This window comes from Cetorhinus maximus, chromosome 13 (genome assembly GCF_964194155.1).
Source record: "Cetorhinus maximus chromosome 13, sCetMax3.hap1.1, whole genome shotgun sequence".
Lineage (NCBI taxonomy): Eukaryota > Metazoa > Chordata > Chondrichthyes > Lamniformes > Cetorhinidae > Cetorhinus > Cetorhinus maximus.
In genome coordinates this window covers 2381320-2397032 of record NC_135891.1, presented here as the reverse complement: position 1 = coordinate 2397032, position 15713 = coordinate 2381320, and the positions used below count along the sequence as shown (strand labels likewise).

General features: G+C 49.3%; 1 protein-coding gene across 2 annotated transcripts; it reads left to right on the top strand.

Moving 5' to 3' along the window:
* The first annotated feature begins 4952 nt into the window (after positions 1-4952).
* Positions 4953-15502, top strand: mrgbp (MRG/MORF4L binding protein). 2 transcript variants are annotated; one of them, XM_078554800.1, is made up of 5 exons: positions 4953-5234; positions 9809-9930; positions 11859-11940; positions 13127-13201; positions 14790-15502. In XM_078554800.1, the coding sequence occupies exons 1-5, from the start codon at positions 5120-5122 to the stop codon at positions 14960-14962; spliced, it is 567 nt and encodes a 188-aa protein (XP_078410926.1). In that variant the 5' UTR covers positions 4953-5119; the 3' UTR covers positions 14963-15502. The 2 variants fall into 2 exon arrangements, with proteins under 2 accessions (XP_078410926.1, XP_078410927.1); XM_078554801.1 differs by lacking the exon at positions 13127-13201 and having other exon boundaries at positions 5017-5234.
* The last annotated feature ends 211 nt before the right edge of the window (positions 15503-15713 follow it).

The following is a 15713-nucleotide window of genomic DNA, read 5'->3' as shown; positions in this document are numbered from 1 at the left end:
TGCATGGAAATATAAAAAATCAAAGTTTAAGAAGAGGGTAAGAGTGCAGGTTAGTGACGAGGCTGATTGTTACCCAAAAGCGAAAGGAAGGGACAGAGTGTGTGAACGCCATATTGTACCAAAGAATCATATAAGAGTAGGGAAAATTGACAATAGGGCAAACTTAAAGGCTTTGTATCTGAATGCGCATAGCATTCGGAATAAAACTAATGAGTTAACAGCACAAATAGAGATAAATAGGTGTGATTTGGTGGCGATTACTGAGACGTGGTTACAGGGAGAACAGGTTTGGGAGTTGAATATCCAAGGGTACTCAGTGTTTCGGAAGGATAGACAGGAAGGAAAAGGAGGTGGTGTAGCTTTGTTAGTAAAGGAAGAGATCAGTGCTATAGTGAGGAATGATATAGGCACTGGAGAGCAAGATGTAGAGTCAATCTGGGTAGAAATAAGAAATAGCAAGGGACAGAAGTCCCTGGTGGGAGTAATCTATAGGTCCCCAAACAGTAGTTCAGCAGTAGGGCACAGTATAAACCAGGAAATACTGGGAGCATGTAAGAAAGGCACGGCAATAATCATGGATGATTTTAATATGCGTATAGACTGGACTAATCAAATTGGCAAGGATAGCCTCGAGGGAGAGTTCATAGAGTGTATTAGAAATTGTTTCTTGGAGCAATATGTTGTGGAGCCAACCAGGGAACAGGCTATTCTGGATTTGGTTTTGTGTAATGAGTTGGGGTTAATTAATGATCTCATAGTAAAGGAACCTCTAGGGAAGAGTGATCATAGCATGCTAGAATTTCAAGTTCTGTTTGAGAGTGAGAAACTTGAGTCCCACACTTGTGTTCTGGAGTTAAACAAAGGTAACTACATAGGCATGAGGGCAGATTTGGCCCTCGTGGACTGGGCAGGAAGACTACAAGGTAGGACAGTTGATGAACAGTGGCAGATATTTAAGGAGATATTCATTTCCTCCCAAGTAAAATATATTCCAAAGGGGAAGAAAGATGGTAAGAGGGGGAAAAAGCATCCATGGCTAAGCAAGGAAGTTAAAGATAACTTAAAGGCAACAACTAAGGCATACCAGATTGCAAAGGTCAGTGGCAGGCTGGAAGATTGGGAAACTTTTAAACATCAACAAAGGGTTACTAAAAAAAAATTAAAAAAGCAAAGGTAAATTATGAAAGAAAACTAGCGCAAAATGTAAAAACTGATAGCAAAAGCTTCTACAAGTATATAAAAGGAAAGAGAGTAGCTAAAGTGAATGTTGGTCTCTTGGAGGATGAGACTGGGGAGTTAATAGTGGGGAACGCAGAAATGGCAGAGACGTTTAATCAATATTTTGCCTCAGTTTTCACGGTGGAGGACACTAGTACCACCCCAATAGTAACAGGTCGTGCAGAGGGTATAGAGAAGGAGGAACTTAGAATAATCACCATCACTAGAGAAAAAGTACTGAGCAAACTATTGGGATTAAAGGGTGACAAGTCCCCAGGACCTGATGATCTACATCCCAGGGTCTTAAAGGAAGTGGCAGCGGAGATAGTGGATGCATTGGCTATAACATTCCAAAATTCCCTGGATTCTGGAAAGGTTCCAGTGGATTGGAAAAATGCTAATATAACACCCTTATTCAAAAAGGGGGAAGGCAGAAAGTAGGAAACTATAGACCAGTTAGTTTAACGTCAGTCGTTGGGAAATTGTTAGAATCCATTATTAAGGCAATAGTAATGGGGCATTTGGAAAGTCAAAATGCAATCCATCAGAGTCAGCATGGTTTTATGAAGAGTAAATCGTGTTTGACTAATTTTCTAGAGTTCTTTGAAGATGTGACAAGCAAAGTAGATAATGGGGATCCTGTAGATGTAGTATATCTGGACTTCCAGAAGGCCTTTGATAAGGTGCCACACAAAAGATTAATACACAAGATAAGATCACACGGAGTTAGGGGTAATATATTAGCTTGGATAGAGGATTGGCTAACCAACAGAAAGCAGACAATCAGGATAAATGGGTCTTTTTCTGGATGGCAATCTGTAACTATTGGGGTGCCACAGGGTTCGGTCCTTGGGCCCCAACTATTTACAATCTATATTAATGTCTTGGATTCAGGGATAGAAGGTACTATAGCTAAATTTGCAGATGACATCAAAATAGGTGGGAAAGTAAGTTGCAATGAGGAAATAAGAAATTTACAAATGGATATGGACAGGTTAGGTGAATGGGCCAAAATTTGGCAGATGGAGTTTAACGTAATTAAGTGTGAGGTTATCCATTTTGGTCGGAAGAATAAAAAGGTGACTTATTATTTAATTGAAGAGAAACTTCAGAATGTTTCAGTGCAGAGGGATCTGGGTGTCCTCGTGCATGAATCGCTGAAAGCTAGTATGCAGGTACAGCAGGTAATAAGGAAAGCAAATAGAATTTTGGCATTTATAACTAAAGGAATAGAGTATAAAAATAGGGAAGTGTTGTTGCAACTGTACAAGGCATTGGTGAGACCGCACCTGGAATACTGTGCACAGTTTTGGTCCCCTTACTTGAGGAAGGATGTAGTTGCACTGGAGGCAGTTCAGAGGAGGTTCACTAGATTGATTCCAGGGATGCGGGGCTTGTCTTATGAGGAGAGATTGAGCAGTTTAGGCCTATACTCACTAGAGTTTAGAAGGATGAGAGGAGATCTAACTGAGGTGTATAAGATGCTAAAGGGGATAGACAAAGTAGACATGGAGCAGATGTTTCCCCTTGTGGGGCATTCTAGAACAAGAGGCCATAGTTTAGGCTAAGGGGTGGTAGATTTAAATCAGAGATGAGGAGGAATTACTTTTCTCAAAGGGTGGTGAATCTGTGGAATTCACTACCTCAGAGTGCAGTGGATGCCGGGACGCTGAATAAATTTAAGGAGGAGTTAGACAGATTTTTAATTATTAACGGGTTGAAAGGTTATGGGAAGAGGGCGGAAAATTGGAGTTGAGGCCGAAATGAGATCAGCCATGATCGTATTGAATGGCGGGGCAGGCTCGAGGGGCTGAATTGCCTACTCCTGCTCCTAGTTCTTATGTTCTTATGTTATGTTCTAACATTTGCACCACACAAGTGCCAGGCAATGACCCTATCCAACAAGAGAGAATCTAACCATCACCCTTGACATTCAATGGCATTACCATCACTGAATCCCCCACTATCAACATCCTGGGGGTTACCATTGACCAGAAACTGAACTGGACTAGCCATATAAATACTGTGGCTACAAGAGCAGGTCAGAGGCTTGGAATTCTGTGGTGAAATTTTGAAGGGGTTGCAGGCACAGAAAGGCCTGGGTGTATATGTGCATAGATCATTGAAGGTGGCAAGGCTGGTGGAGAGAGCAGTGATAAAGCATATAGTATACTGGGCTTTATTAATAAGGACATAGAGTACAAGAGCAAAGCGGTTATGCTGAATTTATATAAGACACTCATTGGACCTCAGCTGAAAATTGTGCACAGTTCTGGACGCCGCATTATAGGAAGGATGTGAACACATTGGAGAGAGTGCAGAAGAGGTTTACAAGAATGGTTCCATGGATGAAAAACTTTAGTTATGTGGATAGTTTGGAGAGGTTGTTGTCCTTGGAGAGATGAAGGCTAAGAGGAGATTTGAAAGAGATGTTCAAAATCATGAGGGAGCTAGACAGAGTAGAGAGGGAGAAGCTGTTCCCATTCGTAAAAAGATCAAGAACGAGAGCGAATAGAATTAAAGTGATTTGCAAAATCACACAGCGAGTGGTTTGGGTCTGGGATGCACTGCCTGGAAGTGCAGTGGAGGCAGGTTCAATCGAGGCATTCAAGAGGACAGTTGATAATTATTTGAACAGAAACAATGTGGAGGGGTACGGGGAAAAGGCAGGGCAATGGCACTAGGGCATAATAGTCATTTGGACAGCTGGTGCAGACCCGATAGGCCAAATGGCCCCCTTCTGTGCCGTTAAAATTCTATGATTCTGAGTAACTCACCTCCTGACTCCCCAAAGCCTGTCCACCATCTACAAGGCACAAGTCAGGAGTGTGATGGAATACTCTCCACTTGCCTGGATGAGTGCAGCTCAAGAAGCTCGACATCATCCAGGACAAAGCAGCCGCTTGATTGGCACCACATCCACAAACATTCACTCCCTCCACCACCGACGCACAGTAGCAGCAGTGTGTGTACCATCTACAAGATGCACTGCAGGAATTCACCAAGGCTCCTTAGGCAGCACCTTCCAAACCCACGACCACTACCATCTAGAAGGACAAGGGCAGCAGACACATGGGAACACCACCACCTGGAAGTTCCCCTCCAAGTCACTCACCATCCTGACTTGGAAATATATCACCGTTCCTTCACTGTCACTGGGTCAAAATCCTGGAACTCCCTCCCTAACAGCACTGTGGATGTACCTACACCACATGGACTGCAGCGGTTCAAGAAGGCAGCTCACCACCACCTTCTCAAGGGCAACTAGGGATGGGCAATAAATGCTGGCCCAGCCAGTGAAGCCCACATCCTGTAAATGAATAAAAATAGAAAAAGCACAGCTGTGAGATGTGGAGAAATGCAGGGGTCATTAGGCAGGTCACTCAAGCTGCCCTATGAAGTTATTATTGATAAAAGCAAAATACTGCGGATGGTGGAAATCTAGAACAAAGTTATTGTTGAATTTGCTTCCATTCAACAATTGGGGGAGGGAGAGGCTGTGACATTGGGTCAGTGACCTTCAGTAACCTTTAACCCCCACTGACCGCTCAGTGACTGCTCCCCCCTGGTGGTCGCGGGGGGAACTGTCAGTCCGTGCATGGGCCGCTGGGATTCCTGGCAGGAGGGGAAGGCGCGAGGGCCGATGGGATTCCTGGCGGCCGGGGAAGGCGCGGGGGCCGCTGGGATTCCTGGCAGGAGGGGAAGGCGCGGGGGCCGCTGGGATTCCTGGCGGCAGGGGAAGGCGCGGGGGCCGCTGGGATTCCTGGCAGGAGGGGAAGGCGCGGGGGCCGCTGGGATTCCTGGCAGGAGGGGAAGGCGCGGGGGCCGCTGGGATTCCTGGCACGGCCTGTTTTCTGTTGGGTGTAGGCCTCAGGCCTCGGGTCTTGCCGGAGCGGCGGTTATGGCCGAGGTGCAGGCGCCGCCGGTGGAGAAGGAGCGGGAGGAGGAGACGGTGTCCTGGACCCCGGAGGTGGAAGTTTGCCTTTTCCACGCGATGTTGGGACACAAACCAGTGGGTGAGTCGGACTGAGGAGAGGGACAGACCCCGCCCCCAGGGGCCAGCAGGATGTGGCCGTTCGGCCCATCCCCTCCCCCCGGCCCATTGTCCTCACCCGGGGGTCTGGAGATCGAATCTACAGGAGCTGCGCGCGCCGACCCCTGTCTCCCCTCCCCCCCCATCCCCCCCCCCCCCCCCGTCCCCGTCCCCCCATCTCCCCCCCTCGCCCCTCCATCTCCCCCCCCCTCGACCCCCCATCTCCCCGCCCTCGACCCCCCCATCTCCCCCCCCCCCCCCGACCCCCCCATCTCCCCCCCCCCCGACCCCCCCATCTCCCCCCCCCCCCGACCCCCCCATCTCCCCCCCCCCCGACCCCCCCATCTCCCCCCCCCCCGACCCCCCCATCTCCCCCCCCCCCGACCCCCCCATCTCCCCCCCCCCCGACCCCCCCATCTCCCCCCCCCCGACCCCCCCATCTCCCCCCCCCCCCGACCCCCCCATCTCCCCCCCCCCCCCGACCCCCCCATCTCCCCCCCCCCGACCCCCCCATCTCCCCCCCCCCCCCCGACCCCCCCATCTCTCCCCCCCCCCCGACCCCCCCATCTCTCCCCCCCCGACCCCCCCATCTCTCCCCCCCCGACCCCCCCATCTCCCCCCCTCACCCCCTCTGTCTCCTCCGCCTCTCCCCTGCTGCCCTATTCCAGCCTTCTGATGATCTATACCAGATGAATGTATCATGGTCACCCTGGAATGGAAATGGTCATCTAATTGGACACTTTACAAGGGAGTATCAACAACATTATAGTCAGGTTATTGCCTAACCCCCTGACCCTGGCTCTGCAGCCTGAGCTTGTGGGTGCAGTAACCTGCCCTAATATTTTGGTGAGGCAAAGTATGTTGACCTCAGTTTGCAGATATGGGTGTTCTAGCGAAAAGGGTAAATAGGGTGGTCAACAGGGCTTTAAACTAGAAAATGGTGGGGGAGGGAAGGGTAAAACTCCAAGAAGTATGACTAATGGGAAACAAAGCAGCAGGTTAGCGTGTGGGGGGTGGATTCAACTTCATGGAAAATTATGAAAAAACTGAAAAGAAAGGAGAGCCCAGGAGAGGCTATTAAAGTCTCCAGAACACAAAATAGGACAGAGTGTTTGGAAAGGGCTAGGAATCTAACTTCAAGCACATCAGATAAAGGGACGATAATGAGAAAGGGGACGGGAAATGCAGGACTGAAGGTGTTGTATCTGAATGCACGCAGTATACGAAATAAGGTAAATGAGCTTGTGGCGCAGATTGAAATTGGCAGGTATGATGTGGTGGGCATCTCGGAGACATGGCTGCAAGGGGATCAGGACTGGGAGCTAAATGTCCAAGGATATACATCCTATCGAAAAAATAGGCAGGTTGGCAGAGGGGGTGGGGTTGCTTTGTTAGTAAGAAATGAAATTAAATCGATAGCAAGAAATGATGTAGGGTCAGGTGATGTAGAATCTGTGTGGGTAGAGTTGAGGAACTGCAAAGGTAAAAAAAACCATAATGGGAGTTATGTACAGGCCTCTGAACAGTAGTCAGGATGTGGGACACAAGATACACCAGGGGATAGAAAAGGCGTGTAAGAAAGGCAAGGTTACAGTGATCATGGGGGATTTCAATATGCAGGTAGACTGGGAAAATCAGGTTGGTAGTGGATCCCAAGAAAAGGAATTTGTGGAATGTCTACGAGATGGCTTTTTGGAGCAGCTTGTGGTGGAGCCCACTAGGGAACAGGCAATTCTAGATTTAGTGATGTGTAATGAGGCAGATTTGATAAGGGTGCTTAAGGTGAAGGAACCCTTAGGAGGAAGTGACCATAATATGATAGAATTTACCCTGCAATTTGAGAGGAAAAAGCTGGAATCAGATGTAGCGGTATTACAGTTGAATAAAGGCAACTACAGAGGCATGAGGGAGGAGCTGGCCAGAATTGACTGGGAGATGAGCCTAGCAGGAAAGACAGTGGAACAGCAATGGCAGGAGTTTCTGGGAGTAATTTGGGAGACACGGCAAAAATTCATCCCAATGAAGAAGAAGCATACTAAAGGGAGGACGAGGCAACCATGGCTGAGAGGCGAGAAATGGCGGCAGAACTGAATAGGTACTTTGCGTCAGTCTTCACGGTGGAAGACACGAGTAACATCGCCAAAGTTCAAGAGAGTCGGGGGGCAGAGGTGAGTATGGTGGCCATTACCAAGGAGAAGGTGCTAGGAAAACTGAAAGGTCTGAAGGTGGATAAATCACCTGGACCAGATGGATTACACCCCAGAATTCTGAAGGAGGTAGCTGAAGAGATAGTGGAGGCGTTAGTGGTGATCTTTCAGGAATCACTTGAGTCAGGGAGGGTCCCAGAGGACTGGAAAATCGCTAATGTAACCCCCCTGTTTAAGAAGGGAGTGAGGCAAAAGACGGGAAATTACAGGCCGATTAGCCTGACGTCGGTCGTTGGTAAGATTTCAGAGTCCATTATTAAGGATGAGATTTCAGAATACTTGGAAGTGCATGGTAAAATCGGGCAAAGTCAGCATGGTTTCATCAAGGGGAGGCCATGCCTGACAAATCTGTTAGAATTCTTTGAGGAGGTAACAAGTAGGTTAGACAAAGGAGAGCCAATGGATGTTATCTACTTGGACTTCCAGAACGCCTTTGACAAGGTGCCGCATAGGAGGCTGCTCAGTAAGATAAGAGCCCATGGTGTTAGAGGCAAGGTACTAGCATGGATAGAAGATTGGCTGTCTGGCAGGAGGCAGAGAGTGGGGATAAGGGTCTCAGGATGGCGGCCGGTGACAAGTGGAGTTCTGCAGGGGTCAGTGTTGGGACTACAACTTTTCACTTTATCCATTAATGATCTAGATGAAGGAACTGAGGGCAACCTGGCTAAGTTTGCAGATGATACAAAGATAGGTGGAGGGACAGGTAGTATTGAGGAGGCGGGGAGGCTGCAGAAGGATTTGGACAGGTTAGGAGAATGGGCAAAGAAGTGGCAGATGGAATACAACGTGGGGAAGTGTGAGGTCATGCACTTTGGTAGGTAGAATAGAGACATAGACTATTTTCTAAATGGGGAGAGAATTCAGAAATCTGGAGTGCAAAGGGACTTGGGAGTCCTAGTCCAGGATTCTCTTAAGGTTAACTTGCAGGTTGAGTCGGTAGTTAGGAAGGCAAATGCAATGTTGGCATTTATTTCGAGAGGACTAGAATATAAAAGCAGGGATGTGCTGCTGAGGCTTTATAAGGCTCTGGTCAGACCACATTTAGAATATTGTGAGCAATTTTGGCCCCGTATCTCAGGAAGGATGTGCTGGCCCTGGAGAGGGTCCAAAGGAGGTTCACGAGAACGATCCCAGGAATGAAAGGCTTAACATATGAGGAACGTTTGAGGACTCTGGGTCTATACTCAATGGAGTTTAGAAGGATGAGGGGGGATCTGATTGAAACTTACAGAACACTGAAAGGCCTGGATAGAGTGGACGTGGGGAAGATGTTTCCATTAGTAGGAGAGACTAGGACCCGAGGGCACAGCCTCAGAGTAAAGGGAAGACCTTTTAGAACAGAGATGAGGAGAAACTTCTTTAGCCAGAGAGTGGTGAATCTATGGAATTCATTGCCACAGAAGGCTGTGGAGGCCAGGTCATTGAGTGTATTTATGACCGAGATAGATAGGTTCTTGATTGGTAAGGGGATCAAAGGTTACGGGGAGAAGGCGGGAGAATGGGGTTGAGAAACTTATCAGCCATGATTGAATGGCGGAGCAGACTCGATGGGCCGAATGGCCTAATTTCTGCTCCTATGTCTTATGGTCATATGGTGTGAGGTTTTAGCAGATGGGCACAGAGCACCACTTGGACAGCCTGACCTGGTCTGGCATCCTCCCTCCCCACCTTTGACCCTCATCCCTTTCACTTTGCTAATCCCTTTTGTGTGCCAGAATGAAATGGGGTCAAATGTTTTCTTTGACACAAACACTCCCTGAGAATTTAACCTATCAGCGGGGTAGGGGGGGGGAAATAAAGACAAACTGTTGAGAGCAGCTTTAAAAGCAACTTAATTTACCAGGGCTATGACCTTTTCATCAGTTTATGAATCTTAACATTACAGAAGAACCTTGGATCCCTATCCCATCGAGTGAATGATCTGAATGGCCTCCTCCTCCTGTTTGTTATCTGATTCAATACGTTAGGTGGTGTAATGACTGAGTGTGATGTGTTTGAGACTAATGGTGATGATGATCTCGAATTGAGTTTGTCAGCCATGGCTCATCCAGTGACATTCTTGTTTCTCAGTCATAAAGTGGTGGCTTCGAGCTCCAATGCAGAGCCCCGAGCACAAAATCTCAGCTGACACTTCCTGTACAGCACTGAGGGAGTGCAACGTTAAATAAACCGAGACTTTGCCACCTGTTCAGGTGGTTGGCAAAGATTCCATGGCACAATTCAAAGTTGAGCAGGGGGGTTCTCCCTGGGCTAATATTGCTCCCTCCATCGACAACACCAGAAACAGATTAATTCATTTAGTTCACTGCTGAGTAACTGCAGATTTCTCTGTCTCTCTCTCTCTCTCCAGGAGTAAATCGACACTTCCACATGATCTGTATCCGGGACAAATTCAGTCAGAATATCGGACGCCAAGTCTCCTCTAAAATAGTTTGGGAACACCTGAATGTCATGTATGACATGCAAGCACTGGTATGCAGCTGGTCACAGATGTGCTTTTGGTTTGGGGCCTGATTAGTGGAAGAGTCACTGTCCTCATGGAGAAGCCTTTAGACCCACATGGTAACATAGATCAGATCACAATCAATCTTTCGCGGTGTAGCACAGGAGGGGTCAGATAATTCTGCAGGAATTAGAGCACAGAAACAGGTCATTTGGCTCATCCAGACTGTGTAGGTGTTTATCCTGGATAAGCAGTATAACTAATGCCATGTGCCCTGCTCTGTGACAGATGGTAGAGGGGAGGAGCTGGAATTGAGTTCTTCATCTTAAAAGAATTGCCTTTTGAATTCAAAACAATCACCCTTGTAATTAAAATCCACCCCAACCCCACAAGCCAGGCCAGGTCCTCCATCCTCTCCATAACAGCACTTCCTCCCTTCGTCTACCTACACCACATGGACTGCAGCGGTTCAAGAAGGCAGCTCACCACCACCTCCTCAAGAGCAATTAGGGATGGGCAATAAATGCTGCCCTTGCCACCGATGCCCACACCCCATCAAAGAATAAATATTGAAAGAAAACAACAACTTGCATTTATATCTTGGGAAAGTTTATTACCTTAATCAAGATAAAGAGATCAGTCACAGGTCACCACAACAAAAATTGACACTGAGTCACAGTGGGAGCTATTCGGACAGGTGACCAAAAACTTTGTCAAAGAGATAGAATTTAAGGAGCGTCTTACAGGAGGAGAGGGTTAGGGAGGGAATTCTATGGATGAGGGAGGTGGAGGCACGTTCTGCCCAGAATTCTCCATTTCCCTGAGTCCAGGCTCTTGAACATCTCTCCCTCCTGTCCATCTCCTTCCCTCCTGTCCATCTCCTTCCCTCCTGTCCATCTCCTTCCCCCCTGTCCATCTCCTTCCCCCTGTCCATCTCCTTCCCCCCTGTCCATCTCCTTCCCCCCTGTCCATCTCCTTCCCCCCTGTCCATCTCCTTCCCCCCTGTCCATCTCCTTCCCCCCTGTCCATCTCCTTCCCCCCTGTCCATCTCCTTCCCCCCTGTCCATCTCCTTCCCCCCTGTCCATCTCCTTCCCCCCTGTCCATCTCCTTCCCCCCTGTCCATCTCCTTCCCCCCTGTCCATCTCCTTCCCCCCTGTCCATCTCCTTCCCCCCTGTCCATCTCCTTCCCCCCTGTCCATCTCCTTCCCCACTGTCCATCTCCTTCCCCCCTGTCCATCTCCTTCCCCCCTGTCCATCTCCTCCCCCCCTGTCCATCTCCTTCCCCCCCTGTCCATCTCCTTCCCCCCTGTCCATCTCCTTCCCCACTGTCCATCTCCTTCCCCACTGTCCATCTCCTTCCCCCCTGTCCATCTCCTCCCCCCCTGTCCATCTCCTTCCCCCCCTGTCCATCTCCTTCCCCCCCTGTCCATCTCCTTCCCCCCTGTCCATCTCCTTCCCCCCTGTCCATCTCCTTCCCCCCTGTCCATCTCCTTCCCCCCTGTCCATCTCCTTCCCCCCTGTCCATCTCCTTCCCCCCTGTCCATCTCCTTCCCCCCTGTCCTGTGTCACATCCTCACTGACTGTGCTTTCAGCTACCCGCACTCCGCAGTCTGGGATTTCCTTCCCACATCCCTTCATGCCTTGGGAAACTTTTACAACATTAAAGGTGCCATATAAATGCAAGTTGCTGTTGCTGTCAGAGCCATGAGAGTTTTGGAGGGAGGAATTGGGTGTTTTCAAAGAGTAATTTTACGCCAAGCTGTTTGCCTTCTGTAGCCAACAACAATTTACATTTGTATAGCACTGTTAACATAACAAAACTGCCCAGGATGCTTCACAGGAACATCTTTTGCCTTTCGCTTCTGTAAAGTACTTTGCAAAGTCTTTCTACATTAAAGACGTTTTAACTATTGTTTTCTGACTTCAGATTTTGAAATGTTATCTGATGTTTTCCAGCACGAGTCTGAAATCCTCCCTTTCCCAAATGGCGAGCGGAATTTTGTTCTCCCTGAAGACATTATTCATGAAGTGAAAGAAGGTACGGAGCTGAGATCGAGTGAAGTCGCTCTCCCGTGGGCGGGCAGAGTCGCTCTCCCGCCTATTTTTGTATTGTCAACAAATTTGGATACATTACACTCTGCCCCCTCCTCCAAGTTAATTGAGGCCCTCGGACTGATCCTTGCGGCACTCCACTAGTTACATCTTTCCAAACTGAAAAAGACTCATTAATCCCGGCTCTCTGTCTTCTGTGTGCTAACCAATCCTCAATCCATGCTAATACATTACCTATAGTTTCCTGTTTTTTTGTCTCCCTCCCTTCTTGAACAGGGGGGTCACATTAGCAGTTTTCCAATCTGCTGGGACCCTCCCGGAGTCCAGTGAGTTCTGGAATATTTTGACCAATGCCTCCCGTATCTCTGTAGCTACTTCCTTTAAAACCCTTGGGTGTAGGCCAACAGGTGCTGGCGACTTGTCTGCCTTTAGTCCCATTAGTCTGTCAAATACTTTGCCCTTTGTGATAGAGACTGTTACAAGACCTTTCCTCCCATTAGCTCATTGCTTATCTCACTGTCTGCAGAGGGTGTATTTTGGAACATTCTGTAATGCCCATCATTAGTCTGGGACGCAGTGATCACAGTGTGTATCCTTCTGAGAATTGGCCAGAGTCCCAGACCTGAGATTGTCACTTTTTAAAACAGTGTAGTTTTGTTTAAATAGTTTATTATTAAATCTTTTCATCGTCCAATTTGTTTTTCTCAGTTGTTCCTGCATCTGAGCAGGGCCAGTTGTGGTCACACTCTGGCATGGGATTCTTGTTCTGCAGATACCGGTCACACTCTGCTGCTGGGCTTTGGCTCTGCGGGACTGGTCACTCATCTAGTTCTACAGAGATGGTCACTGGTGCATGGGTAGTGGTCACTCTCTGGATCAAGGATACTAGTCATCCTCTGATATATGCTTAGCGGTCACATCCTGCAAGCAAAGTGGTCACTCTGGTGTGGGGGGTACTGGTCACTCCCTGGTGTTGGAGGGGGTGGTGGGCAGCGGTCACTCCCCAGTGCAGGGGCAGCGGTCACTCCCCAGTATGGGGGCAGCGGTCACTCCCCAGTATGGGGGCAGCGGTCACTCCCCGGTGTTGAAACACTCCCCGGTGCAGGGTCCTGGTTCCACTTTTGAAATGCGCTTTGAGAGTTGGGTGTGTGATATTTTGATAATTTTCACAGGAAAGAGTGGTGCAGAGGAAGAACTGAAGGATGAGCAGAAGGAGGAGTTGCTGGAGCAACCACCGGCTGAAGAGGGTGGGTACTCAGGAGGACAGTCTCTGGGAACTGTTACTCAGTTTGCTCTGACTGGAGAGATGTTGATGAGGCCAAGCGTCTGCTCTCACAGTCGTGGACTGCTGACTCTCAGAATGAGGCTCATATACCAGTAATACCCAGTGGCAAGAGGTGCAAAGAAGCATTGTAACTGCAACCCAGGGAGGGCCTTAACCTGGGAGTGCGGGGCCGGGTGGGGAAATGACTCAACAACTCCAAAAGAGGACCCTGTATTTAAGGGGATGGTTCCAGTTTCACTAGTTATGTTGTGGTTGCTTTGGTAATTATAGGTACGTTACTGAAATATATTCCTAGAATTACACAGAATTTACAGCATGGGCACAGGCCATTCTGCCCAACTGGTCCGTGCCAGAGTTTATGCTCTTCCCACTCTATTAAAGCCCATTCGGATCTGATTCAAGGTAGTTCCAACCAATTTACAATCATCCCTCTGCAGGTAACTAAGGACTGATCCTTCCCTCCTATCAATCAGGATTAAATTGGAACAGGCTCCCAGATGTTCGTGAATGGAGCTCTCATGAATCACTCCTACAGCTCTCCCTCCCCTCAGCACTGCTTCTCTGACAGCGCGGCACTCCCTCAGCACTGCCCCCTCCAGCAGCGCGGCACTCCCTCAGCACTGCCCCCTCCAGCAGCGCGGCGCTCCCTCAGCACTGCCCCCTCCGGCAGCGCGGAGCTCCCTCGGCACTGCCCCCTCCGGCAGCGCGGAGCTCCCTCGGCACTGCCCCTTCTGGCAGCGTGGCGCTCCCTCGGCGCTGCCCCCTCCGGCAGTGCAGCACTCTCTCGGCGCTGCCCCTCCGGCAGCGCGGCGCTCCCTCGGCGCTGCCCTCTCCAGCAGCGCGGCACTCCCTCGGCACTGCCCCTCCGGCAGCGCGGAGCTCCCTCGGCACTGCCCCTCCAGCAGCGCGGCGCTCCCTCAGCACTGCCCCCTCCAGCAGCGCGGCGCTCCCTCAGCACTGCCCCTCCGGCAGCGCGGCGCTCCCACGCACTGCCCCCTCCAGCAGCGCGGCGCTCCCTCAGCACTGCCCCCTCCGGCAGCGCGGCGCTCCCTCAGCACTGCCCCCTCCGGCAGCGCGGCGCTCCCTCAGCACTGCCCCCTCCGGCAGCGCGGTGCTCCCTCAGCACTGCCCCCTCCGGCAGCGCGGCGCTCCCCCATTACTGCACTGGAGTGCTGGCCTAGATTTGTGCTCAAGTCTTTCGACTAGGACTTCAACCAGTGAGCTCCAGCTCAGAGTTAAGTGTGCTACTCACTGAGCCATGACTGATGTTTATTAATCTGGGTGCATAAATATTGAGAAAGTCAGTAAATGGCCATAGTGCAAATACAATTGGTTAAAAATAATAAAGCAGCAGCATTGGTAAATTGAGAAATGCTGATGCAGCGACACCAGGCTTTGTTTTCGGTAAAATGGATCCCATTGTTTGCAGTATAATTCTGCCAACCACCCATCAGCGCGATCTTGCTACCCGTGTTTGGGTTTCTGTGCAGCTTGTGGTGATGATTGCATTTCACTTTAACAATGACCAATTTCGATTCCTGCATCTCCAGGTAACGTAAAGGTGATTGAAAAGCTGACGGTGAAGGAGAAAGTGCCAGTTGCCGGCGAGGTTGGGACAAAAGAGGTGATCGACAAGAGGAAAAGGAACCGAGCCACTGCAAATCTCCTGAGCGTGAACAGTAACCCGTCCAGCCCCAGCGGAGCCAAACGTAGGCGGGTTTAGTGGTGGCGATCAGCATCTCGACTGATTGTGGAGAGGGGGCCGGTGCTAGGCGTGGACAATTGGCACGTTTGGAACCTGCAGCAGATGTGCTGAGAGAGGGAGAGAGAGTGGCTCTTTGCAACAGGTAATAGCAACTGCAGACCAGCTGTGAAATGCCCGTGTGTAGCTGGCCAGTTGTTTATTCAGACTGACCCAAACTGACTGCAAAAAGACTGCAGACTGAACTGCCTTCTGGGTAAGAACACTCATCCCTCATCCTATTGATTCGATTTGTCACTTACAGCATGTGACGTTAGCAGGATGCTCCAAGTGATCTTTTCATCCCGTTGGCAAGTTAAGGCTGCAATTTCGGACCAGAAATTAACTTGTCATGAACTGTTTCGCCCCCTTTTTCCAGAATTTTCTAAATCGTGGGATAGACTCTTACAGGGTGCAGTCTTCCATTTTAGCCTTATTTTGTTCATTCGTTATTCCGAGTTATGTTATAATTGTGGATCCATTTTTTTCAAAGCGTTTCACATTAAAACCAGATTGAAAATATATTTTTGCACTTTTTCTCTAAAGTTTAACAAGCCCGATATTGTGTGAAACTTGGACAGAGTTGGTGCTGAATGTGTGTTTCATTGAATCAGAGAACTGTTTAATCTGATTGGTATCATCCTGTGTCTGGTGATTTAAGTTTGTAAACACTTAGGTCTGGAGCTGATGCCCTCTTTGATGAAAATATTTCAGACTTGTTTATTTCGATGTG